Source organism: Lipophrys pholis (genome assembly GCF_963383615.2).
Source record: "Lipophrys pholis genome assembly, chromosome: 10".
NCBI lineage: Eukaryota > Metazoa > Chordata > Actinopteri > Blenniiformes > Blenniidae > Lipophrys > Lipophrys pholis.
In genome coordinates, this window is record NC_137640.1 from 24,211,594 (window position 1) to 24,237,349 (window position 25,756).

General features: G+C 41.1%; 1 protein-coding gene across 1 annotated transcript in view; it reads right to left on the reverse strand.

Annotated features, from left to right (window-relative positions):
• lrrc7 (leucine rich repeat containing 7) overlaps positions 1 to 25,756 on the reverse strand; it is a gene marked incomplete at its 3' end in the record, with an annotated part of 87,138 nt that overhangs the window by 23,610 nt on the left and 37,772 nt on the right. The window contains exons 5-19 of the mRNA XM_080474052.1: positions 22,420 to 22,509; positions 21,259 to 21,315; positions 19,915 to 19,978; positions 18,374 to 18,448; positions 18,128 to 18,272; positions 17,809 to 17,881; positions 17,584 to 17,601; positions 14,917 to 15,046; positions 14,007 to 14,122; positions 12,398 to 12,467; positions 5,499 to 5,598; positions 4,830 to 4,954; positions 3,851 to 4,093; positions 3,210 to 3,332; positions 686 to 797 (exon numbers count right to left, since the gene is read on the reverse strand). Coding sequence (XP_080330178.1) covers positions 686 to 797; positions 3,210 to 3,332; positions 3,851 to 4,093; positions 4,830 to 4,954; positions 5,499 to 5,598; positions 12,398 to 12,467; positions 14,007 to 14,122; positions 14,917 to 15,046; positions 17,584 to 17,601; positions 17,809 to 17,881; positions 18,128 to 18,272; positions 18,374 to 18,448; positions 19,915 to 19,978; positions 21,259 to 21,315; positions 22,420 to 22,509 — 1,541 coding nt within the window. The remainder of the gene's footprint in view (positions 1 to 685; positions 798 to 3,209; positions 3,333 to 3,850; positions 4,094 to 4,829; positions 4,955 to 5,498; positions 5,599 to 12,397; positions 12,468 to 14,006; positions 14,123 to 14,916; positions 15,047 to 17,583; positions 17,602 to 17,808; positions 17,882 to 18,127; positions 18,273 to 18,373; positions 18,449 to 19,914; positions 19,979 to 21,258; positions 21,316 to 22,419; positions 22,510 to 25,756) is intronic.

Genomic DNA, 25,756 nt, shown 5'->3' on the forward strand with positions numbered 1-25,756 from the left:
AAAAAACAAAGAAACGTCCATGCATGTAAATCAACAGAACTACAAGTTCAGGACTTAATAATTAGTCAGAATTTTTTTTTAAAGCTTACAATTTCTAGTTTAGTAAAAATGAAGTAAATGACGGTCACTTTCATGGAAATATTTAGGAATCAGTCTTATTAAACTTACTTAGTGTCAAAGAACAGAGGTCATACGATTCCTTTGTTTAATTTCTTAACCCAGATTCCAGCAGTGCTCTCATTACACATCTGGACAACATTTAGTCCAGCACATCGACACAAGCTATGTCCTGGTTATAAGGCAAAACCTTGTAGAAGTAACTACAGTTCATCACAGGAAAAAAAAAACCTTAAGCTGGTGTCTGATAAAACAGTCAGATTAGCTTTGATTCCTATGGATGAAACGGAGGCCTGCCGGGCCAAACAAACCAACGGGTCAAAAGGAAGCAGCACACGCCTCACTGGAACCTACATTCGCAGTGAGAGCTTCATTGGCTTCCCTCCCTCTCCCTGTCGTGTTCTCAAATGAATCGTGCGTGCCACCATGACTTATTAATGCACACTCTTACCAACACGCCTCAAAGCTCTTTGCAAAAGACGACATAACTGTGTGCGACCTTGTGTCCACATGTCTGTTTAGCTCAGCGGGGACGCCACGAGGCAGCGCGCTTCCAGCTTCACGTTACCTTTCTTATCCTTCCCCAGCAGCACCACCTTTGGTTTGTACATCGGAGGCTCCACCAGCGTGGGTCGCATGTCAGAGATACGGATGTCGTTGGGAGAGCCGCCCATTGAGTCCTGAAGAACAACAAAGCAAAAAAACAACAACGACAAACTCACAGTTGGACATCAGGTAGCAGCACAGCAGGAAAGCCTTGGACAGGAAAAAACATAAATTGGCAGATGATGAGGAAATACAGTTGGTCTATGAACTGTACGTTAGTCGAAAGGGGAGCGGAACAAAATCAGCAGACAAATATAAAAGCAAATCAGACTTTTACTTGGAAAGTGGGATCAGAAAGACAGAGCTTGTGTGATACTGTCTATCGTGCTGCCTCATGATTCATTACAAATGTTCAACCTTTACTCGTACTTGTCTTTTGTTTACTTTGGTGTGATTGTCTTTCTTGCCCTTGTCGTTTGTCCGCAGACACCAAGCTAATCACTTTGTTTATTCATTAGGCTGTATCGGTCTGTTTTCTCTCCACCCTTTGTCTTACGGTTCGCATCAATCCAAACTCTGCAGATAGTTTGTTGGTACCTCTACTTAATAAAAGACTTGGAAAGAAGTAATTACAGTTTGCTGTTATACTGGATTGAGAAAAGATTTAATCCAAAAAAGTTAAATACCTACATACTGGGACAATATTCAGAAGTTCCTGCGGGAAACTTTCTAGTTTATGAAAATTATTCAAACGATACAATAGAAGGGGCACCCCCTTCTTTTGTCTTAAAGGGCTACTGTCAAAATCTCAATGTCTTTGTTTTGAGTCACGAACTATACACTTTGCTCTTTTTTTTTTTTTTTGGTTGTGTTGTTTTATATGTACATTGAGCAAACACATCCCCTAAATGAGCCACTCACGACAATGTTTCCTGAGAAGTAGCGTCCACAAGATGGTTACTAACCAAACCATCGGCATCCCTTCAAGCTTTGTAGGTGAAGCTACAAATTGTGGACGGACAAGAATTTGAGAGCAACAGAAAGTTGTGGGATTTTCTCTTCTTCTTCTTTTTTGGATGTAGTAAAGAGTTTAATAATAGATACATATTTACACCTCTTTCTTTAATTATTATTTCAATGAACATACAGACCAGAATCATGCCAGTATATTATTAGTTGTAAAAAATATACCTGTATTTTTTTATAACCTTATTGCGGAAGAACTGACTATGCCAGGAAGAAACAACAAATCAGAAGTGCTCCGAGCACGTTTCTTTTTCTTTCTTTCTTTCATAATGTAGAGAGTTGTAGAGTGTTGTGGATAGCATGTCATGATATAATGCATTACTGTACTTAGTTCCTATCATGGAATTGATGCAGGAGTTACGAATACTGAAGTTTTCTTATATTCTAAACTCTTTTTTAACAACAGGCAGACGCAGGAAAGATTTGACCTTGCTGACTTGTTTCGACTGCATCTGCGTCGTTGAATATATAGATATACAGTGTATGTGTTTTTAGAACCACAAAATGAACACAATTCAGGTACCAAAGTTTTCTGTCTGTGAGCTTGCTACCGGTCACTAGAATTGCAGTTTTTTTCTTTTGTGGTAGCTGTTTTGTATTTGTGTCTCGTAAGCTCAATATCATCTTCTCTTTCTAAGACTTGTCTGCTGCTGTAGGTTGTTTATCTCACTTGTTTTCCTGCTGCATTTTTCATTGTCATTCCTTCATCAAAGTGTCTCTTTCAAGAAGAGGAGTTCAGCACATTTGCTGACATTTACATCACCATGAAATGCAGTGGAATGCTTGTACTTTTAAGTATTTTGGCAACTGATTAACTCAATTTGACCAAAATAATGCAACACCAATGATCCTCGAACGCTACATATCAATAGAAAAAAATAACAATTTAGAGAAACAATTAAAAGTGACACACAAGTAACTTTTCCAAAAGACTCGATATTTGTATTCCTTAGTAACTAGTAAAATAATACCACTACTTGTAACTAGTAATTGTAATCATTTCTACATTTTCGGTCAACCCTGGGAGGGCGTAGTGAAGCAGTGAGACATGTCACACAAGTCTGTGTTCACCGAGGCACCTGATTCAAATGACTATGTCATGTGAATACAGCCTGATGATTGAATCATGGCGATGTTCAAAACATGCAGGAATGTGGCCTCCAAGGAGCAGGAGTTAATATTTCTGTCCTGTGGGGCGTGGCGGCTTCATGGATGATGTTTATAGTCTGAAGTCTGGAGTCCTCACTACCGTTTATAGTCAGTCAAGCCTCACATGTCACACCTGATAGCAAATTGATTCAATTCAGTGGCGATTGAACTATATTCACTGCAACCTTAACATGAATACATTCACAGGTCACCAGGTCGCTATAAAACTCATCCAAAGTATGAACTTGAATGAAAAAAAGCCACACAAAAAAACTTCTAACTGTCCTTAAAGCTGACAAAAATCCGTTTAAAAAAATTACTTATCCAATTACTTATTTGAATATGGAGCGTGAGCACACACTGTGACAAACCTCAGAGCTCTCTGTCAAGTCTTCTTTGTCCTTCCTCTTGGGAATGTCGATACCAGAGTTATGCATTGATCCCTGATCCATTAACTGAGCCTGAGAGAATTCCTGCATTTCTCTGTCTGTCACCTGGAAAACAAGTTTGTTTTCTGCAGTCAGGCGCTGGTATTTGCATCGAGAGAGCAAACACAAAGATGAAGAGATCATTTGATAGTCTCAGCTCTATGTCTTTTATTGCAATGATTGAAGACCTCACCACTACAGACACTATTGAATTTAATAACATCCCCGAGCATCTGTGAATATGATTGATGCCGGAGGTTTCACTAGTTTTCACTTGTGTATTAAAAGGCATTAAAGAGACGCCAACACATTTATAATGAGGTGAAAGTCACTTTGAGTGACATTGAGTATAGAGGGCCTTACACTTATTAAATGACAGTCATGTTAACTCTAGAATATTCAGCTCACATGGCGTGCCTGGCTGTTTCATTTTCTTGTCACTTGAATCCAAGACCAGCAGAGTGTCTGGCTTTCAAATGAAGCTTTGAATACATGTGTGTTGGTTGTCAAAAAAACAAACAAACAACAACGTTTAAGCATACATTGTAAATCACGTTTGTACCACCTCTACAAGGGTTTCCTACCTCTTTGGGAGGCAGTGGCCATGGTGGTTCATACGCATCTTTGCTGAGGTGTGCATGCTCCATGTTGGTTCCTGCTGAGGTGGCGGTGCCGGTGCTCAGCTGGTGCTGGTGCTGGTGCTGGTGCTGGTGCTGGTGCATGTGTCCAGCATGTACGCTTTTCCCCACGAGACTTTGCACGGACTTGACCATATTTTTAAGGTCCTCGGGGTAGGGCGTTGGGTAGCGCTTTAAGTTTATCTCCACCTACGAGTGGAGGTGATAAAGGGTAGAAATTACCATCATAATTAAATACCATCATAGCAGTACTGACTGCTTATTGGATCGTTTAATACAAAGTCCGATTTAATAATGGATGAGGGTTTTCCTCGATAATGCTCCTGGATTCTGCTACAGCAGAAATGATATGAGATGATTTACAGAGTGCTACTCATGAGGTGTAAATTTTCTGTGAAGAGACTGTTGTGAGGCGTTTTGTATTAGTGACCTTATGGTGGAATGACTGTTTTATGGCCTCATTTGAGGTCAAATCATCACATTGTGGAGAACGCATATTTTACATTATCATTAATAATAGAACATATAAGAATCAGATTAAGAATATAACTGTAAGGTTATAGTGTGTTTATAGATACTTCATTGTTGCACATAGAAATACATATTTCTCATTATTCTGAATCTGACAATAGATGTAACTTCATTAGACCCAGTTCAATATGGTAGCTTTTTCTTCAAATGTAGCACATTCGCACAACTTGTGTGTTTCTGTAAGTGATCAACTTGCACCAAAGTTATTATTATTAAAATTCTTAAACATAATATTATGTAGCCTTAAACATTTGATGATAGTCTCAGTTTCATGCTCCAGCAGTCAGAGAGTAAATATTACTGTTGAAATCAATACACAAAAAGTCAAATTCCTGACATGAGCCTCTTGCACTTTTGGCGCGAGGGAAGGAAATAAAGGAAAGACAGAGCCAACCTTGACCTTCCCAGAGTTGTCTTCGTCTTCTTTCTTGTCCTCAAAGTCAAAGGCCACTGTCATCCTCTGTTGTCTCTGCTCCTCCCACAGAGTAGGATTAAAGCTGTCACTGTCCGACTGGTAATCTGCACACAATGCATGCACCTCGATAATCAACCGTCAGATGTTAACACTTTGAATATGTCACAAACTCACACCAAATCATACACGCAGAGTCACAATCAAGCACTATTTGTTGTCTTTTGCATAACTGCATAGTAAGCAGACCTCTACTTCCTGGTGGATTCTCATTTTCATTAAAGGCAAAATGAGCTCAGCCCACGCTTTCATGTAATTAGTACCTTAAACAGCAGTACTGCTGAATAATCACAATCGACGTATTTTTCAATTCAGAGTTCATAAAATGCTTATCAACGGGCAGTCCTTGAGTACGTCAACTTTTCCCCCGCAAAGTTCCCCCAGATCGTCTCGCAAAAAAGGCAGCGGGCCCCATGTCCAAACTCTGTGAAGCCAATCGTGCCCCAGACCTCAGGCTGGAAACATATAATGATCATAATATTTTAGATTTACTCAGTGCATCCAAACTAATAAGAGGCATTGTGTAATCTTTTTGAAATGTCCCAAACCCCTCTTTGCACATATTGCAATACACAGACAAACAATGTATACCCTCATCGTGCCGCGGTTGCTGAGGAAACATGTAGTTGGTCAAAACCTTCTGTTTGGTCTCAGGGTGGGCTTCTGTCTGCAATGGGATCAGAGCCTTGGACTGCAAAAAGAGACACAAACATTCTGTATTAGCATTCTTATGGATGGTATTCATCCCTTGATTGCTAATGTTAATCAAATTCTATTTGTAGTTAAAAAAATAAATAAAAAAAAAGACTAGATGTTTTATTGATTTGAATCTCGCTAATGACAGAAAAGCATGCCTTGAAACTGAAACTGTAGTGTTCATTTTAATCATTTGCAAAGAGTAAGCCAATAACCTTTATCAACTTTACTTCTGAAACTTTATTTTTGTTTTGCGTGTTTCTTTTGAAGGTCCTGCTTAAATTCATATGAGGATCTGAACTATCATAGCTACTGAAATTCTTGTTGTTTCATTATATCTGTTTGTAGACACAGCAATTTAAATACATTAGGATAGATTTAAAAATTATTTCAGACAAAGATAATCCCGTTGATAAACTATCATATCAACCTATCAGAATTATCAATTCTAATGGGATGAATGAATCATAGATAGAATTGTGATCTACAATGTTTGGGCGTCAATTTTATATGTAAATGCAACACAACTGCCATTTCACAAATTGCATTTGAATTTTAAACATGCGTCTCTTTACTGGTAAGTAAATAAGAACAAGCCATTTAAGAACACAAAGCTTTAATTTAACTTTAAAAACTTTAAGTCAAAATGAGATTTTCTTGATCAAAGTGTGGCTGAGAACAAAGTAATATAATGATTGATTCAGTGACCCTGAACATAGTCCATTAAGCATACTCATGCTGAGGTTCTAGATTAAGATTATTTGCGATAGGATTATGCCTGAAATGATGAATAAACAACCAATACTCCAATAAAACTACAAGATAAACTAGTCTCAGCTCTAAACATTTTAACATAGCATTATTACCCTGCTTTTTATTTGTATTTTGACTGGTGCACTGATATCTTTTTTTTTTTTTTTTTTTTTAAATTGTATTCATGTCTACTTTCTCTTCCCTCATCTTTGGCTTGTTTTTCCAAGCTTAATCTTCCTCACCAAAATGTTCACCTTGCTTCTACCTGAGTCTTGTCAAGCCCTACCTCCAGAGGGCTTTAAAGGTTTCAGTCTGTCCATGCCTATTTGTTGGTTCGTTTGTTTATTGTGAATCAAGGTCCTTGTCTCCAGTCCCATTACCAGTTGAACTCTCCATTTAGTCCTAGTTCTGTTTCTGCTTCCTGCATCATCTATGTGTTCCTATCCCTGTCTGGACTCCTTGTTGCAACGTCTGTTTTCTGGATTTTGCACCATCTAATGAAGATAGGTTTTGTTTTGAACGTGATCTACGTATGAGTCCTCTGTACATGCTCCAGCAATTACAACATTGACTCAGCAGAGGACGGGTTTTTTTTGGACATTTTTGGACTTAAGCAAAGAGATTTCTCTACTGACAGACATTCCTCAGCAGAGCCACAGACCCACTGAGTAAAGAGAGGTCCAACACGTCCTTAAGGTGTCATTTCCATACCTCCAAAAGGCGTCTTCAGGGAGGCCAGAATGAACATTTTTTGGGACGTCTTTCCTGGACATTTCATGGCGGTCCTGTCTGGACATCATATGAAGGTCCAAATAAGACCTCTGGATGACGTGACGCAATGAAAAAATAAATAAATTATTACACCACCTTGAATCGAACCCAAATCTCTTTCATGACAGGTAAGAGTCCTATCCACTAAACCAACGACACACTCTAAATCATATTGATTCTGACAATTATTTTGTAACCATGTCACTGATAGTATACTGTATAGTGGTGTGCAGTCAGGGGCAGCAAGGCTAGCACTGCTAGCCCTGTCAAAAATATTTTTCTTTTTTTTTTATAATTAAAAAGTGATTCTGAAATCTGTGTCTGGAATCAATTAGGCTGCTTGTTCAGTATACACCTTTATCCAGAAAACGAATGGTTATATTTCGTGGAGCTCAAATCTCCCATGTCCTATAAACGCATCACAGCTCCTTTCCTCTGCTGGGGCCAGCAGGAATTGCATTGCTAACCTCTGATCGAAGCTGGACGCAGCTATTGGGTTAAAATGTTGAGTGACCGTATCATCAGCCAATCAAATTTTGATGTGTTATTGACAGAACGCCCCAGGGCAAGCGGAGTTTCTCGTGCTGGTCTGGGTGTGTCATTGAAATGAGCTTGACTGATTGGCCCACGGGCAGGTGTGTGATGACGCACTGTTATTATCTGCTATTCTGGAGGTGATGGCGGCTAATTTAACAGCAGGATCGGGTGATACGATAGCGGACCTGCTTCGGGTGTCTTTTTCAAGGTGCCCGTTTGCAGAAAAAATGGAAATTGTGAGTAGAGGAAGACCGACACCAAAAATGGATGGGCTAACTAAGACCAACAAAGGCTTTGTGCGGCATTTTACAGCGGGATGGATTTCATCTACAAGTGATGGGTGAGTGCTAATTGGTTTTTTTTTACTTTCTTTGGATTAGATTGGTGCTGCTGTTGGCATTTGGTGCTGTTTTTGATTGTAAAGTGGTGTTTCCCATACAATAGTGGCGGCCCACCACGATTAAAGTTCGTCAGGTTTTGGTTCAACCAAGGAAATATCGCTCTGTTCATTCATCTCTGCATAGCGCTCTTTCTCCGTTATTGTCATTCACACAGACAGATGAGCACGCATGCATGGCAGTAGTGCGCGAGACTCGCATGGTCCGAACCTCTTGTCGGACACTATGATCACGCCCCCCGTCTCCGTGCAAACCTGTGGGAAACACTGGAATATGATCTGATGGCGATGCTGCACAGTGGTGTCTTGATGAGTTGTGCTTGTTGATCAGCTGTCATGTTGGTGTGGATTAAGTATTGGTGCATAAGAGTGGCCTTACATTAGATTCGGATTGTGTATTTTCTGTAGTACATAATGTGCGGCTGCTGCATTGGCTGTATCAGCATAGGCAACAATACTTTTTTGAAGAGGGGGGCGTTGTATTTTGTTACTGCTGGCCCTGACTGAAACACCACCACACACTACTGCTTATATATGACAAGCTTAAAAAATATTGACTAGACCAATAGTGTGACTTATATAACATTGATTCATACAATACTTTTTTTAAGCTTGTCATAAATAAATGGCACGTTTACAAAAGTATCTTAAGAATTAATATAATCTATAGTGTGTTGTTAGTCCAGTGGATAGGAGTCTATCATGAAAGAGGTTTGGTTTCTAATCCAGGTGGGGTCACAATTTCAAAACATTTTTTTAATTGCATCACGACATCCACAGGTCTTTTTTGGACGCTCATCTGACATCAAGACAGGACCTCAATGAAATGTCCAGGAAAGACGTACAAAAAAACTTTCATTCTGGCCTCCCCGAAGACGTCTTCTGGAGGGATGGAAATTATGTCTTAAAAGACGTGATTTGGACCACTGTTGCTCAGTAGGGAGCCAGCCTGCGAACACAGCCTTCTTTCGTTGGAACATGACTGGCCATAAACCTATAAAAGACATGACTGAGGTCAGGCCTGCTAGCCTTCCAGTCCCAAGCCAATGGGACTGCAAGGCTAGCAGCCCTGCCAAAACTCACAGCTTGAAGCCTGCACACGTCTTCAGCAGAGTCACTCCCAACGCAGCCTTGCATCTCTTCTCTGCGGGGGTGCAACAATGCCATGCTGGTACCAGAGTGTAGCAGTGCTGTCAACACCGCCTCATGCCATGATAGGGTGTCGATGTTCCAATGAAGGAGGGTGTTTGGCTAGCTGGTTCCTCTGCTGACCTCTGCATTGGAGCTTGGTGGGCCTGCCTCTGTCAATCTTTCTGAAATGATCAATGAGAATCTGCCTCTTTTAGCCCCTCTGTCATTCTCTAATGGGGTCCCAAATGACCCACCTCCCCATGCTCCCAAACTCTAGTGCTTGTTCTGCTTAGCTCCCGGAGGAGCCTGACCTTTGTTGCTGTTAGCCACCTGTTCAGCCCACGGAAGGGCTCTGCACTTGTCACCATTGGCCTCTTGCATAATGCGGAGGATATCCTTGGGTCTTGTTTTTAAACCAGAAATTTCACGTTCAAACTGAGGGGATATGCCCTCAAAGTTACGGCCTTCTGTTTGGCTTCCGTTGGAGATAAACCATCAAAATAATCAGCCCTCTTCTCAGCCACATGAGTGACCCTGCTTTCAACTCCCTCACCCTCCTTCTAGAGCAGATGACAAGTATGTGCCATAAAATCAGTCAGTCCTTCTGTTTGGTCCCCGGAGGGACTTTGCATTTCACGCTCCCAACCTCCTGTTCCGTAGCAAGTGGGGCTCTGTTTTTGATGCCCTTAGTCCCCAGAGGTGCTATGCCTTCGACGCCCTCTGCCTTCTGCTTGGCCTCCATAGGAATCTGCCTTTAAAGCCCATGACCACTTGCTTGGCCCCCGGAGAGGCTCTGCATTCAATGCCTTTGACGCCATCCACCTTCTGTCAGTCCCTTCAATGATGTTGGCATTTGCCTTGGCCCCCGGAGGGACTCTCCCTTGGATTCCGTTTGCTTCTTGCTCAACCCCAATAAGGCTTTTGCCTTCAATGCCATTGGCCCCAGAGTGGACCTGCCTTTGACGCCCTTTGTCTCCTGCTCAGCATCTGTTGGGGTTCTGCCTTCCGTGCCTTTGCCCTTGCCTTCCTTCTTTGACCGCAAGGAGGCTCTGCCTTTGGCGCCCATGGCCTCCTTCTTGAACCCCAAAGGGATCTTGACTTAGACAACGTAGGCCCCGTGCTTGGCCACAATGAGTGATCTATCTTTGACAGCATGGACTTTTTGCTTGGGAAGATTTTGCCTTCATGAGATTGATGTCAAAGACAGACCATAACCAGTGACTGAGTAGGACACCAAGCAGAAGCCCAGAGTATTGAATTCCCCCAGAAGTCATGAGTCGTTCTGCCCTACACGCAGATGGTCTCTTGCTCAGCCAAAAGAAATGGTCTGCTTCTGACAACATAAGCCTCCATCTCTGATCCCAGAGGAAGTCACCATCCTTCTTAGCCACCAAAGAGATTGGCCTTTTGCTTTGCCGTCAACACTGTTGGCCTTCCGCTCAGCCCCTGGGTGGGCTTGTGCCTGTGGCACCCTGCTTGACCCCCAGTGGGGATCTGCTTTTGACGCCCTTGGTCTTCAGTTTGACAACCAAAGACTTTTGCCATCGCTGCCCAGTCACCTGCTTGGCACCTAGAAGGGCTCCGCTTGCATTGCCATTGAATTCTTGCTTAGCCCTCAGGTGAACTGCCATCAATGCTCCCGGCCTTCTGCTCAACCCCCAGAGGGGTAACGCCTCCGTCATTTCCTGCCCATGTTTTGCCCTTGAAGGGATAGGCCTTCCCCTCCATCAACGTCCTTCTCAGCCCTCGGAGGGGTTCTGCTTTCAATGTGCCCCGCCTTCCACTTAGCCCCCGGAGGGGCACTCATACGCCCTTGGCCTCCCACTTGGCCCCTATTGGGGCTGTGCCATGGATGCCCGTGCATCTCCTGCTCGGCCCCCGGAGGGGATCTGCCTTCGACCACTTTTGCCTTCTGCCCAGCCCCCGGAGGGGCTTTAGCTTTGACACCGTTGGCGCCCAGCTCGGCCCTTGTTGGGTCTTTGTCGACTTCACGCCCTCTTTCCAATCCACCTTCTTGAAGGGCAAGCAAGCTGTGCTCGATCTGCTTCCGGCCACCGTTAGCTCCCACTGATCCATGACTGCTCCATGTGCTTGCCCTGTCTCTGGATCTTCCTCGGAAATGGCCTAGGACCCTATGCTTCTTTTTTTTAAAGAATCTTTAAACATTGTTTGATAATTTTTTGTTTGTCTGGATTTTCCCCCCTAATCTTGATCCCGCTACTCCCACCCAGATCAATTTAGACCTCTTGAACTCCTGTTATCACCCTTTTTTTTAAATGTGAATTTTGTCTTGTGCATTTTTATAACTTGTTGCTCACTGTTCTTCTATTGTTCTCGATGTTTTTTGTGTTTCATGATTTTTTTTGTTTCTTTGTTTAGTGTAATGGTGCACAGTTTGTTTCAGTTTACGGCACATTTCATGTGTCATGCTGCTACGAAGTATTTGTTTTTGTCTGCTTTCAGCTTGGTGTGTGTATATGTATCTTTTCTCACCTCATCTTTAGTGCTTTATTGAATTGCCCTTCATGCGCTTCACCTTGTGCTGCTTGTGATTGTTCACACCTGTGTCCTGTCAAGACCTACCTACTGGTGTGTAATTAAAGGTCTCAGTCTGTCCATACGTCTGCTGGTCTGTCTTTTTAGCCCTGTTTATCGTCCTCATGTCCAGTTTTATCACCTATTCACCTTTCCATTTCATCATTGTTCTAAGAGGCTTCCTATGTAATCTGTCATGCTACTGTCTGAACTCCGTGTTGCACCTTCAGTATCGGATCCCACTACATCTAATAAGGATTGTCTTAAGTTTGAACCTGATCTGAATTTGTGTTTTGACCATAGTCCACTACACATGGCCTTTTTAGACAAATAAAACAATAAAAGTAGGAGGACATTATCCAAGGAGTACATAGTTGTTATATTATCATTGTGTGTCATTATCAGATTGTTTATTTAGAAATAAACCTTTTTTTTTTCATAGATTCATTCATTCCTGTGCACTATTTTGTAGAGTCTCGCTGCTCTTTTTTTTCTTTTTTTTTTACGATAGATATAATACTCAACATATTACAATGCCTAATGGACTGAAAACAAGAAAAAAAATATTTTAATGTATCATTTTAAGGATTTGATTCATATGTTGATATCTTAGTGTGTCGTGTTTGCAGATTTGGTCTTTTAGACAGTGAAGGAGGATGGAAAGTGATACCTGATTGTCAGAGAGCCACAAAGCTGCCAGGTCTTTCAGCTTAGTGAAGGTAAACGGAAGATTCTTCAACCTAAGAGATAAAGAAGAAAAGGGAAAAAGGGAAGAGGAGGTTGAGATTGAAAAAAAAACCCTGATATTTCATTTGCCCACGCACTGTACATCCTGCTTGATAGCAACACTCTCACCCATTTCCACAGAAACTGCATGCAGCCACATAAAGCCCCGGTCACAACCCACTGTGCGTGTGTTTAATCCGTACGTTTTTTAAGGAGGTCACGGCTGCCACGTTTTTCTGTAAACGTGGGGAGGGAGTGGCAAGAGCAGGGAGGGAGTACGTGAACGCAAGGTGTAAGTACGTGGCCCGCATGCCACGCCTGGCCGTGAGCGGTTACGTGCATCGTAAGTTGCACACGTGGTAAGTGAGTACGTGCTTACAACTTACGATCTCCATGCTTTTGCCACGTTATCCAATTGAGGCCGTGCTTACACGTGCTGCTCACGTACGGTGGCCTTACTCACTGCATGTTGTAAGTGCGTGCAAGTGTGATGAACGTGAGTTTTTCCACCCAATGTCCCAGCTGCTGCTGCCTCCAGATGCCGGCCATTCAACCGGAGAGACTCCGGGTTCTGATGCTACAAGAACAATCTTCAAGTGGCAGCGCATGAATACGACGTGGTATTACTTGCCTTATTACGGGAGAGGGGAAAAAAAAAAAAGATGCGGGAGAGGCCGACGCAGGAGATGGTGGTTTCGTGCATGCAGAAATTAGCGCGCACAACGTGCGTTGTAAGTGCTTACTCGGTACGGTCCACGTGAGTTCTGCGTGCTCATTGGACAGTAGAACTGGGGAAGTGCCGAGTAAGCACAGACCACGCACTCATCACCTGCGCAACATGCAGGTGATGAGTGCGGCGTCCGTAGGACAAGTGACCGCGGGACAAATTTAAAAGACACACAGAGTCAGTGCATCGTGCGCACATTGGCTGTAGAAGGTACGGGGGTGAATCCGTAGCCCGAACGCAGCCAGAACGCAGTGTAAGTTCCTCATGCATGAAAAGTGCCACGGCGAGTCTGCGTGCTCCCAAATCCGTACAGAAGCGGTACTTACCACGTACGGATCCCCAACTTTTGCACACGTTTTTGCAAGTAGACAGCACACACTTGCAAGTATGGCGGGTTGTGACCGGGGCTTAAGGGCTACAAAAGGGCCTTTCAGAAAGTGTCACCAACTAGTGATTCTTTGCATGGCCCAAAAACAGAGCACCCTATATTTCTGGGTACTTTTGAATGTTATGGCTACAATTAGGTCAGGTGTAGGGTTGGGTCTTTATTAGTTATGGTGGATGTGAAGGTAAATGGGTTAAAATGCACTTGAAACCCACAAAATTTTGTCCTCATTTTGTTTTAGGGTAAGCCTAATGTTTATGGGTTACATTGTGGTTTGAGTTAGGCAAGTACTAGTTAACCATCAATTTGTAGGAAATTAATGGAAGTCAATGTATTATCACCCATGAACCATATAAGTGCAATATGTGCACGTACGTGTGTGCATGCGTGTGTGTGCGTGTGTGTGTGTGTGTGTGTGTGTGTGTGCATGTACGTGCATACCTGTTGTCACTGAGGTTAAGGACTCGTAGTTTGGTCATCTGTCCAATCTCATCAGGTAGAAACTCTAGCTTGTTGGATCGCAGTGACATTACTGTCACGTTCTTACAGTTACCAATCTGAAACAGATGCACAGACACAGAAACCCGAAAACAATCCATCAGATCACCTAATACTAAATGAGAGGCAGTACAGAGGGATCATTTAAACCAGCTTCTTTACTGGGGGCATTGGAAGGTTGGATGTTGTTGAATTTAGAGGGCAGCTTATTCATGAGCTGACATTTACCACAAGTGAAACAGTGTCACTCACCATCAGGCATTTAGTTATCTTAACATAAATATTTCAATGTGACTTCAAAATGCAGCCAATGTGACTCTATTTTAACATCCCAATTCCCTTCTGAAATAATACCAGCTATACGATCATCTTGTTTAATGTGTCCAGATTTTGTTTTGTATTCGTCTCATGATAGTTTGAAAACACATTGTTGTTAGTGTAACCACTTGCTATTCCTCTGGAGTGATTGATGAACCATGGCATACAATGAAACATGAATCATCATTGTTCTATCGATTTTTCGGGTGTTTGAGTCCTTTAACTTTATTTCTAGGAAGCCGATCAGCATAAATCAATGCAGGACATTATATATAGCTACACAGACTAATTAAAGCACTATCTGGACAACAATCAAGGTTTTCACTTTACTAAAGGAGGACAAATAACGTCACAATAATCAGCCGTCACTTATTTCAAAGAAAGTCTGCAAATGTGAAAAACAGATCAAATGGAAACTGAACGTAAGTGCTTGATTTTTGTATAGTTTACGATTCAAAACCATTAAAATGCTCAGTAAGAATAATACTAAATCCTGGGTGCAGTAGAGAAGTGAATCGAATCATTGTCTTGATACCTCTCGAGGCAGCTCTGTGAGGAAGTTTTCGTCAGCAGCGAAGGTCCTCAGACTGTGCAAGTAGCCAATGGTGGGAGGCAACGACTCCAACTCATTACAACTACAGTCCAACTCCTCCAACAGAGACAGACTGAGTAAAAGGAAACGGGGAGGGAAGCAGGACATTGAGAGAGCATGAAGGAAAAAGAAATGAAAACACCGTGACATAAAGAGACACAATCTCGGCTGCAATGATAGATTACTTTGGCGCGGGCTTAAAAGGATAAGAGAAGCGACATTCATTGTTTTTACAAATGTCAACAAATCCTATAAAAAGACCCCAAAAACATTGAATGAATGGATTCCTAAAAAAAAATAAAAATTTTGAGCTTTATTGTAATCAAAAAAATACAAAAATAAAAAATCCAGATAATTACTTTTCAGATTTTTTACACCACCATACAAGCATCATATTTTTCTACAGTGGTACCTACACGCTAAATGTATATTATGATACAGCTGAACATACTCATGAATACATGAACAACTGACTCCAGTTTGACTTGAATTTTCAATGTAATTAAAGACATACGTTGATCCGTTTTTTACAAAATGCATCATTTTATAAAAAGCGTTGAATTTCAGTGAACATCACAGACGTGGTGACATCGGACACTTTCAAACTTTTTATGGGATTTGTTGACGGAGATATAAATAAACACTGACACCAGCCGTATCTGTTAGCATGTCATGATGAAAAGGAAAATTTACGACAGCTTATGAGTGGAGACAGTTGAGAGCAGGAGAAGATCAGCACAATGAAGAATCAATCAATCAATTTGCCCGTTCACTGAATTCACCACTTTCAGTGGCTTTGGGGGAGTTGATGTGTGAAATGAGCCATCCTTTATCTCAACGTCTCCGCTCCACTCAGATATACAGCAACATCCATAGCAGGCCCTTGACAGGACACCGTGACCCTCCCCCAGGTTTGACTGCCATTTGTTGGCCTTGCATGACGCAAACAGCAGGCTAATGCTAATGAGACAACAGTTTTACATTAATGTACTGTCACTGTTAACATTGCATTAGTCTGCTATTATTATTCCCAATGGACTGGACCATCTGGGCCACCATACGGTCTGACAGGAGAGGAGAGGAGAGGAGAGGAGAGGAGAGGAGAGGAGAGGAGAGGAGAGGAGAGGAGTTTCATACATTAAACTTAACTAACTTTACTAAGTCATTGGTGATCCTGTTTCCAAATAAAAACAGCTCTCTGGTTTCTCAGTACAATATTAAGCTTTGAAATGATTCAAACATGATTTATCCTAATACTTATGACTATGGGTCATTTAACAACATAAGACTCATCTATTTAAATGGGCTTGGTGCATCGAAGACTGCACCATGTGACGGGACGACTTGCTCATTAGAAGTTCCCCTGTGGGTTTTGAGTGACATCCTAAGTCACTGACATCAGCACTGAGCAAGAGGGGCAGAATTATCTGAAGCAAAAAACAAACTACAGCTTTAATTATATAGATTAGACACATAGATGGACATAAAAAAAAAGAATTATGAAATTAGGAGGAAGACCTATTCATGTGTAGGTTGATAAAGACACTTACTGTCGGTTACATAAAAGTTGGATGTACATATTACCACTAATTTAACCTTAAAGCCTTAAAATGCTAGGAAAAAAAAAAAAGGAGTTTAATATGTTTGCAGAATTCAACACAATCATATCTCTTTATTTCAGCACAATGTCATTCTTTTACTAATTCTGCTGTATTTATTCAGAATCCTGTTGTGCACATGCTTAAGAGTAAATATACAGGGATAATCGCTGCGTTACGCTACACATGTACCTCATGTCAATACCAAAGTTATTCATCAAAAGTAAACTGATTTATTGTCATTTATGTAGAAACAGGAGAGTAAAAAGGGATCACATCTGTCATTATTAAAAAAAAAAAACCAAAACAAACCACAACATTAGAGGGGTAAGAAAAGGGACCTTATAAGGAAAATGAATCTATAATACTACTTATTAAGGCTAAAGCCTGGGACTTGTTCAGGAAGACAAAATGCTTTCAATGTGTTCAGATACAAAATTTGCAAAAAGTGATTTTGCTAAATAAATATTGTACTTTCACTGAAACGTCTCCAATGTTAAAAATAAATTAAGAACAGGGACCAACTTAATGTTATCAAGTGTTTTTTTGTTTTTATATTTTTTTGCACTTGTGGGCCTTATTCAGGAAGTTTATTTTCCTCAAAATACATTAAAATTATTATGTCAAAGAATATTATTGCTTAATTCAACACTTAATGATCTGTTACTGCCAAATGTGACAACTACTGTAATTACTATCGACAGAGTCTCGACTGTAATGAGTAATAATGAGAATTCTCATGATCATATTACTGTTACGATCTTACATGCAATCATTTTCCATCTTAACCCTGCAACTGCTGCGGGTTTTGTACATTTTCCTATAGAAAATATTTTCAAACATTTTTTCCAAACGTGAAGAAAATGTACTTTATTTTTTTTGCAATGTTTGCATGTAATTTGTGTGAAAACAAGATGTCTGGAGGTTGTCTTCTTTTTGTATCTGTAACGCCGTTGAACATCCGTCTGTCTCTGAACACATCCCCGGGATCCGTCAGGCTAAAGTTACTCACCCGTGCTTCGGCTTCGCACTAACGCCACAGCAACGCAGCGAACACAACACACAGAACCCCCCCAATCATCAGCCAGCATAACAACACAGTGATAAAAATAGGAAAACAACACAACCCTCCAAAGATAAATGATCCGCTGCTGAGATCATCTGAGCTAACAAAAGATTCTGGTAGAGTTAATCAATTCCAAAAAAGTGTGCGTGCGTCTGTGTGTGTGTTCCTTACCTCCCGATGGTGTTAGGCAGTGAGTTCAGCTGGTTGTCGTCTACCTTCAGAGTTGTCATCTTCTTCAACATTCCTTTGTCACATGCAAATACACATAAGGATTAAAATAATCTCTTTCTGGCGGAAATAACCATGATGGGACACCGGTAAACTTCCACTCCTGTGCCTGAAACAAATGACCACATAGATGCGGGCGTGTTGTGTTGCATTGGGTGTCAAGAGCCGACCTCAGGGACCCCACGATGTATATATTTATATATATTTAAAACACACTTTGGCAGTTTTCTTAAGCAATGTTCAGATCTGCATGCACGTGTACCTATAGAGTCAGGAAGGTGCTGCAGCATGTTCGATGATAGCAGCAAGTCTTCTAAGGCCTCACAGCCTGAAATGTCCGTGTCCAACGTCTCAATGCGATTCTTGGCCAAGTCCAAGTATCGCAACTGACGAAGCTTTCCTATTGACTGTGGGGAGGAGAGAGAGAGAGGGGATACAATACATTTTCGTAGTATGTTACGTTTGATGTTTTTGTTTGTTTCATTATGAAGGCTGGAAGTCTTCTTACCCCTGGTATAGATTGTAGAGAGTTGTTATCCAGCCACAACTCCTTCAGGTTATGGATTTGTTCCAACACCTCAGGCTAGCGGGCAAACAGAGGAATCCACATTCTCATCTGCGCAACGCATTCAGTGTGAACCCACAAGTATGCAGATTAAGGTAAAACAATTATTATTCAGCAGGAGTAAAACGTTTAGGTCGAGTTCCAGAAATGTTCTCATGTGTGTCTTCAGACAAAGTTTGGCACAGAGGAAGAACTAAGATTCTGGCACAGTGAAGATGGCTGGCAGTCACTGCCTTCGTCGCCGAGTGTCTTGGCAGGAGGAGGAACGAAGAGCCAAGCTCGTCGTGGCGTGGACACATTTTTTTTTTTTGTCTGACCTTCATGCCACATGCTGTCAGGGTCCGTGCAGTTCCTTCTTCCTCCTGCCTTTCTGTCCTTGCGTCCCATTTTATGGGTCCAAGCTAAAATTGTGTCTCTCTCTCCTAAGTGAGGATTCACCATATGCTTGACTAAGTCTTAAAACATGAACTATGAAGATGGAATCCTTCTGAAGTGATACACAGAATCTGTGTTGCCGTCTTTCCTCTTTAGTTTATTTGGCTCCTTTCTGACATGTTTTTCCAACACACTTTTTTATCTTTTTTTTCCAAATATAGATATGCTGAGCGTAAATTGCACATTAATTGTTGAGGTATGAACACACTAACTTCATGTCACCCATAAAGGGACTGCTACTATTTCCATTACTGCATCTACAGTTCAATATCCTGCATTATTTCATATTTAATCATTTTTGCCCAGGTCAATAACTCAGCATCTTTTACTATTTATTTCCCTATATTTTTGTGCTTGTAACAATATTATGTATAGACATGTGCAAGTGACATCCAATAAAGATCTCGATAAACTCAACATTAAATGTGTAAATTAAATCAATTGTTGCTATTTTCTATTTTGTTGCATGATCTTAAATCTGTACAGGATGTTTCACTTTCATCAAGCTGAGCAGATGCTTGACGCCGCTTGTGTGTCTGACTTTCTGTCAGTCTGTGTGTGCGTCGCAAAGTTTAATTCAGCCTTTTAAAAACACAAAATGAGCCAAGCTTGCGTTATGCAGCAGAGTCATCGGATTGCGCCTCAACAATTGAATATTCAGATTCTCATCTGTTTCACAGCAACATCCAGGAGATGCCTGATCAGTCCCACATGCATTTTACAACATGGCAACGATCCCAAACACTGAGTCAGATTCATTGTTATATAATTATCCTCAGCAACAAATTCGGTCAGTGTCAGCTGTACAAATGGCATGCGGCGCTGGTTTGAAGGTTTCAAAGTTCTCACATTGAAACCATATTGAATCTGTTGTATTATTTCTCTAAACCTTGTACAAAGTTTATTTAAAAACTACCTAATAAGAAATGTTGAGCAATTATTTTTGAACCTTCCTCGGCATTAGATCTAATTCCTATAAAGTGTATTTCCTAACAAACCTTTAAACAGTGACTGTATCAACTTGCAAAACAACGCTGCGTCATTCTCACCAGTTCAGAGAATTCGTTGCTACCCAGATCCAGTCTCTCCAGCTGCGTCAGTCTGTGGATGGACCTGAGATGAGAAAAAGAAAGTGTATGTACCATTCACAATTGAAAAGTAATGTCGTTCTTATACTACACTTTGTTGTGTATAAGCCAAATAATATTTCCCCAAATGCCAGTAGGATATCATAAAAAAAAAAAAAAAAAAAAAAAAACTAGGCGCAGTAACTCAATAGAAACAAATAAGACATCCAGGAGAAAATTACAACAGTTGTAAAGCTGCAGAGTCGTCCTCCATGTACCCACAGTTAGCATTAACATTATCCTGATCCGTCTCCATTGAGGAACAGTTTTAAAAAATAATTTTTTCACTTGAATAATTTTACTGGAGGGGGAGTATGGGGCTTTTATAGTAGCAAACATTATTTGAGTGGAGCCCTTCACTAATCCTAAACAGACTCAATCACTCTGACAGAAACAATAAAGATGTCTGATAGTAATGAATAAAAAGATGAGTCTGTGGCCACAGTGCCAGTGATGTATTCAGCTAATAAGTCACTGAACGAATACAGATTTGTGCAAATTAATAAGAGAGACGAACTAATGCAGCGTGTGCAATCCCATAGGCTGCCTCCAATACATACCAGTAATGATCTATTTTTTGACTTTCAAATGTATTTTATGAAAGGGGACCTAATTATACTTATAACTTTGCCTAAAACTAACCCCAAGAAATGTATGTTGTAATACCACAGAATCAAGTCTGTACTGGAAAGAAAAAGTCTTGATAGAAAAGTAGCTTTTTTTAAAAATATGTTCACTGTATAAAACCTGCTCATTATTGCTGCTTTAGTGCTGTCCTGCTGTTGTCTGAATGGAGTTCACACTACTATCAACGTTACATAATTTTAGCATGGCTTTGTTTGGACGGTTGCAAATTAGTGGTGTAATTTCCTTGCACTTTTTAAAACATTACAGGAAAATATCAAACCTTCAAATTACACCGTGTACATACAGAAAAAACAATTAGTATCAGCATTTTTTTTTTTAATAGAAATCATTGAATTAATTGATGGTCTGGCAGAGACCGCCCTCATGTTCATGTGAACAGAAGGCAAACTTCAGCTCCAATATGTTAAAACAGGGAACACTTTAAAAGGTTAAGACTGATGTATTCTTGTTATAAGAGGTCTCATCAGTATTCAACAACATCTGCCCGGGATAAATATAGTTTTAATCTGGACACCTGGGAAGGCAAGATAACTGTCTGTAATATCATGAACCGTCTGCTCGTGTATGAATTAAAAAAAAAAAATAAATAAATCTAAAAACGCACACACACACACTCACTTTGGCATGGTTTTCAGGTGGTTCTCTCGAAGCTCCAGGATCCGTAGCTTGGAGAGTCTAAAAAACAGAATAACTACATGTAGTTGTGTTTCTTCACAGGCGACTTCATGACTGACTTATCAACAGGATGTGTCTTGGTTTGATTACAGGACTACGTTCTTCTATGTCCGCTTTCCTCACACTTTACTAAAGTGTGTATAATGGAACTGTTGGTGTTTTGTCTTTTTGTGATGGACTGACATTTTGTCACCCATCAGCTGAGATGGTCTACAGCCTTTGCATCCAGACAATAAAGGGATGGACGTGTCAAGAACTGTCCCGTGTCAGTTGTCCTCCCACAAAAACACCAGAAATAAGAAACAGTAGACTGAGGCCACGTTTACACGTACCCGGGTTTTTACAAAACCACATATTTCCGCCTCTACGTTTACACAAAAATTCTTCATTGACACGGATCGGCATATACACCTGGTTCAGGAGCTACTATTAGCAGCCAAGCCTGTAGGGGGCAGTGTAACGAGAATCATGAAGCCATGATAGCCAATCAGAATCCTGGGAAGAACACGACGTCATGAATTGTGACGTAAATTTCCACCAACCCACTTTTAGATACAAACTGGAGCCGGAGTTTTCAAGAATCATCGTTTTTGTGGTGACTCGCAGCTGCGTTTATGTGTAAATGCAAGGCCTTAAACCTCAGAGAAAAATCACTTATTTGCAAAAACCCAGGTTTATGTAAACATGGCCTAAATATACAAAACATATCTATAATCTTGATGAGTTGATAATTAAATGTGAATTCTTCATGTTTATGAGCAGTTCTGGTTCATTCATTAGACACAATTATATGAAACAAGAAACAATATTTATCCATGCAGTGTTTCCCCTGCATACTGAAAACCTTGACACCTGCCCAAACAATTTAATTGTGTATTTCTTTTTAAACCTCACACTGTAGCTAATGTGGTAAAAAACATAAAGTGGCACATTTATAAGACACAATTCTGATTTTAAAAATATTAAAGGCCATCAAAATAGGTTTGTTCAGTGTTATTATATTTGAGAAATATATACTGTTAGAAAAGGCACAGAGTTAAGGAATTTGCTTTCAAAAAAGACGTATAACTTATCCAAATGTGTCCCACACGTGCATCAGTTTACCTGCCAAAGTTTGCCGGCAGATACTCGAGGAAGGCATCATTTAAGAAGAGCTGGGTCAGATTCAGGAGCTGTGTGAAACCTTCTGGGAGCCTGGAGAGCGAGAGAGAGAGAGAGAAAGAAAGAAAGAAAGAAAGAAAGAAAGAAAGAAAGAAAGAAAGAAGATTGTCCTTGAATGGCCTCGGTGGAATAAAATACATACAATGTTTCCATAACAACCCCTGCAGAAACTAACTGTCGTTCGCCTGCAGATGACTCATCTGCTGCACGCACACACACTCACACATGCAAGAAGTACAAGGAGCATGTTTGCAGCGTACTGTGTGGCTTCGTCCAGTTCTGCTGGTTGCTACACAGCTGCAAGACAAACACCAATTACAATATAACACCTGAGGTTCAGAGCAGGACAGTAAACCACAGCAAAAGCTCTTGGACATGGGAAGTCAGCCTCTACTGACCAACCATATTGTGCTAACAGGTTGAGATGAAGAAAGCACGAATGTACAGGAAGCCAGAACAGGATTCACACAAAGAAAACGGGGGACAAGATTAAAAAAAAAATACATATTTTGCAAACGGGATGTTAAAATGCGGTGAACAAAGACAAATGCTAAGTAGTGGCAGTAATGGTGAAGAACAAAGGTGATGACTCAAAGATTGCTATCGTAGGTGACTGTTTAATTACACTGCTCAAAACAACAAAGGGAACACCTAAACAACACAATGTAACTCAGAGTTTATCACACTGGTGTGAAATCAACCTGTCCAGTTAGGAAGCACACCTAATTGTGAATCAATTCCAGCTGTTGTGCAAATGAAACAGACAACATGTGGAAATGAGAGGCAATTAGCAAGACAACTCTTATAAAGGAACGGTTCTGTAGGTGGAGACCACAAACCATTACGCTGTTCTCCTCGTTTCTGGCTGATGTTCTGGTCACTTTTGAATGATGTTAGTGTTCTCAGTCTTCGAGGCAGCATGAGGCGTCTCTACAACCAACACAAGTTGCTCATGTTGTGCAGCTTATCCAAGATGGCATATCAATGTGAGCTGTGGCAAGAAGGTGTGCTGTGTCTCCTAGCATAGTGTCCAGAGCATGGAGGAGATACCTGGAGACAGGCCAGTACACCAGGAGACGTGGAGGAGGGGCTACCTGCTCCTTAGTGTAGGACGGAACAGGAGGAGCACTGCAAGAGCCCTGCAAGATGACCTCCAGCAGGCCACTAATGTGCAGGTTTCTGCTCAAACTGTCAGAAACAGACTTCACCAGGGTGCTATGAGGGCCCACGTCCACAAGGGTGGGGCTGTTCTTACAACCCAACACTGTGCAGGGCGATTGCCATTTGCCAGAGAACACCAATATTGGCAGACTCGCCATTGGCGTCCTGTGCTCTTGACAGATGAGAGCAGCTTCACACTGAGCACTTGTGACAGACGTGACAAGAGTCTGGAGACGCTGTGGAGAACGTTCTGCTGCAGCAACATCCTCCAGCATGAGCAGTTTGGCAGTGGGTCAGTAATGGTGTGGGGAGGCATTTCTTTGGATGGCGCACAGCCCTCCATGTGCTAGCCAGAGGTACACTGACTGCCATCAGGTACCTGGATGAGATCTTCAGACCCATTGTGAGACCAGATGCTGGTGCAGTGGTTCCTGGGTTCCTTCTGATGCAGGACAATGCCAGGACTCATGTGGCTGAAGTGTGTCAACAGTTCTTCCATGATGAAGGTATTGATGCTATGGACTGGCCTGCTTGTTCCCCAGACCTGAATCCAATTGACAACATCATGTCTTGTTCCATCCACCAACGACACGATGACCACAGACTGTCCAGGAGTTGACTGATGCTTTGAGCCAAGTCTGGGAGGCGGTCCCTCAGGAGAGCATCCGCCGGCTCATCAGAAGCATGCGCAGGCATTGTAGGGAGGTCATACAGGCACGAGGAGGCCACACACACACTACTGAGCCTCACTTTGACTTGTCTTGAGGAATTTTCACTGACGTTGGATGGGCCTGCAATGTGATTCTCCACTTTTATTTTGAGTAGGATTCCAAATCCAGACCTCCATGGGAGACTAATTCTGATTTACATTGATCATTGTTATGTTATTTTGTTCTCAACGCACTCTACTATATATTGAATAGAGACTTTCAACTCCTTCCTTTTATTTTTCATTTTGTTCTGTGAGTACCGAGTCCCGCACCGTTGGTAGCACGGACACAAAAATTACATCAAAATGTGCGGAATGTCAGGAATAGGTTGCTAAAACTTTTATTAATGATTCAGCTGACAGTTTTCCCCCAAAAAGTTGCAAAAAAAAATCTGAATAAATGTCCCGTTCAAAGCGGATGGGAGAGGCACCTTATGGAGGAGAGCAGCGTCTGTTGCCAAGGAGACGCTGAGATCAAATTTCATCAAATCAAGATTTGATTTTCTAGTAGGAAATATACAATATTGAGGAAAAAAGATTGAAATGTCAGCAATAAAACCAAAAACTCCTATTCTATACTTGGAGTAAATTTCAAATGTACCTCAGAAAAACTGTGTATTTATTTAAACCGACATGTTTACATAAACTATGTATTGTTTGCACTGTGCTTTCTACAGGCAATGGAAAGTAATCGTGACCAACTGAGCCCTGATCTCAAGTCAGTTATGCAGTCCTCCCTTGTTGTTATGCATGAAACTATGCACTGATAAACATTTGGGTCATAACGTGCGTGCATTCCGCATGCAAACAGTAGTTTTGTCAGAACGTTATCATAATCTGACTTTATGCTTGTTTCTGATAGATGTTTGTTTTCTTTAAGTTTAAGTCCCCGTAGAGGGATTTCTTTGTGCTTCATGAAGGAAATGGAGAGGCGGTAGCAGAAATTTCATTCATTTCCATTGGTCCAAATCCAAACGGGTCCAAATCTACCAGTCAGTACAATTCTGCAGTTGTCTTTGTTTCAAATGATTGATTTTCACATGGTCACATTTTGTCACTTTCACAATGTCAATGAGAACCTCACGTTCCTGGAGGAAATGGAGTTGCTGTTACAACTGCACATGGTGTGATATTGTATATACTCAAGATAGGCAAGATGATCTGTTCATTTTTAATTTCTTTTTATTCTAGGTATAAATAGTGAAGCTTTATTCTTCTTTTCATTCTCAACATATTATATAATTTTCTCCGATGCACACACAGACTTAACAAATTGTGTCCTACTATAATAATATAAACGGTTAATTAAGGACGAACTGGGTCTTGGTATGTTTTAATAAAACAAAAAAAATGAAATGACATAATAATCCACCTCTATTCTGAGACGCAATTAAAAAAAAACATTTAAAA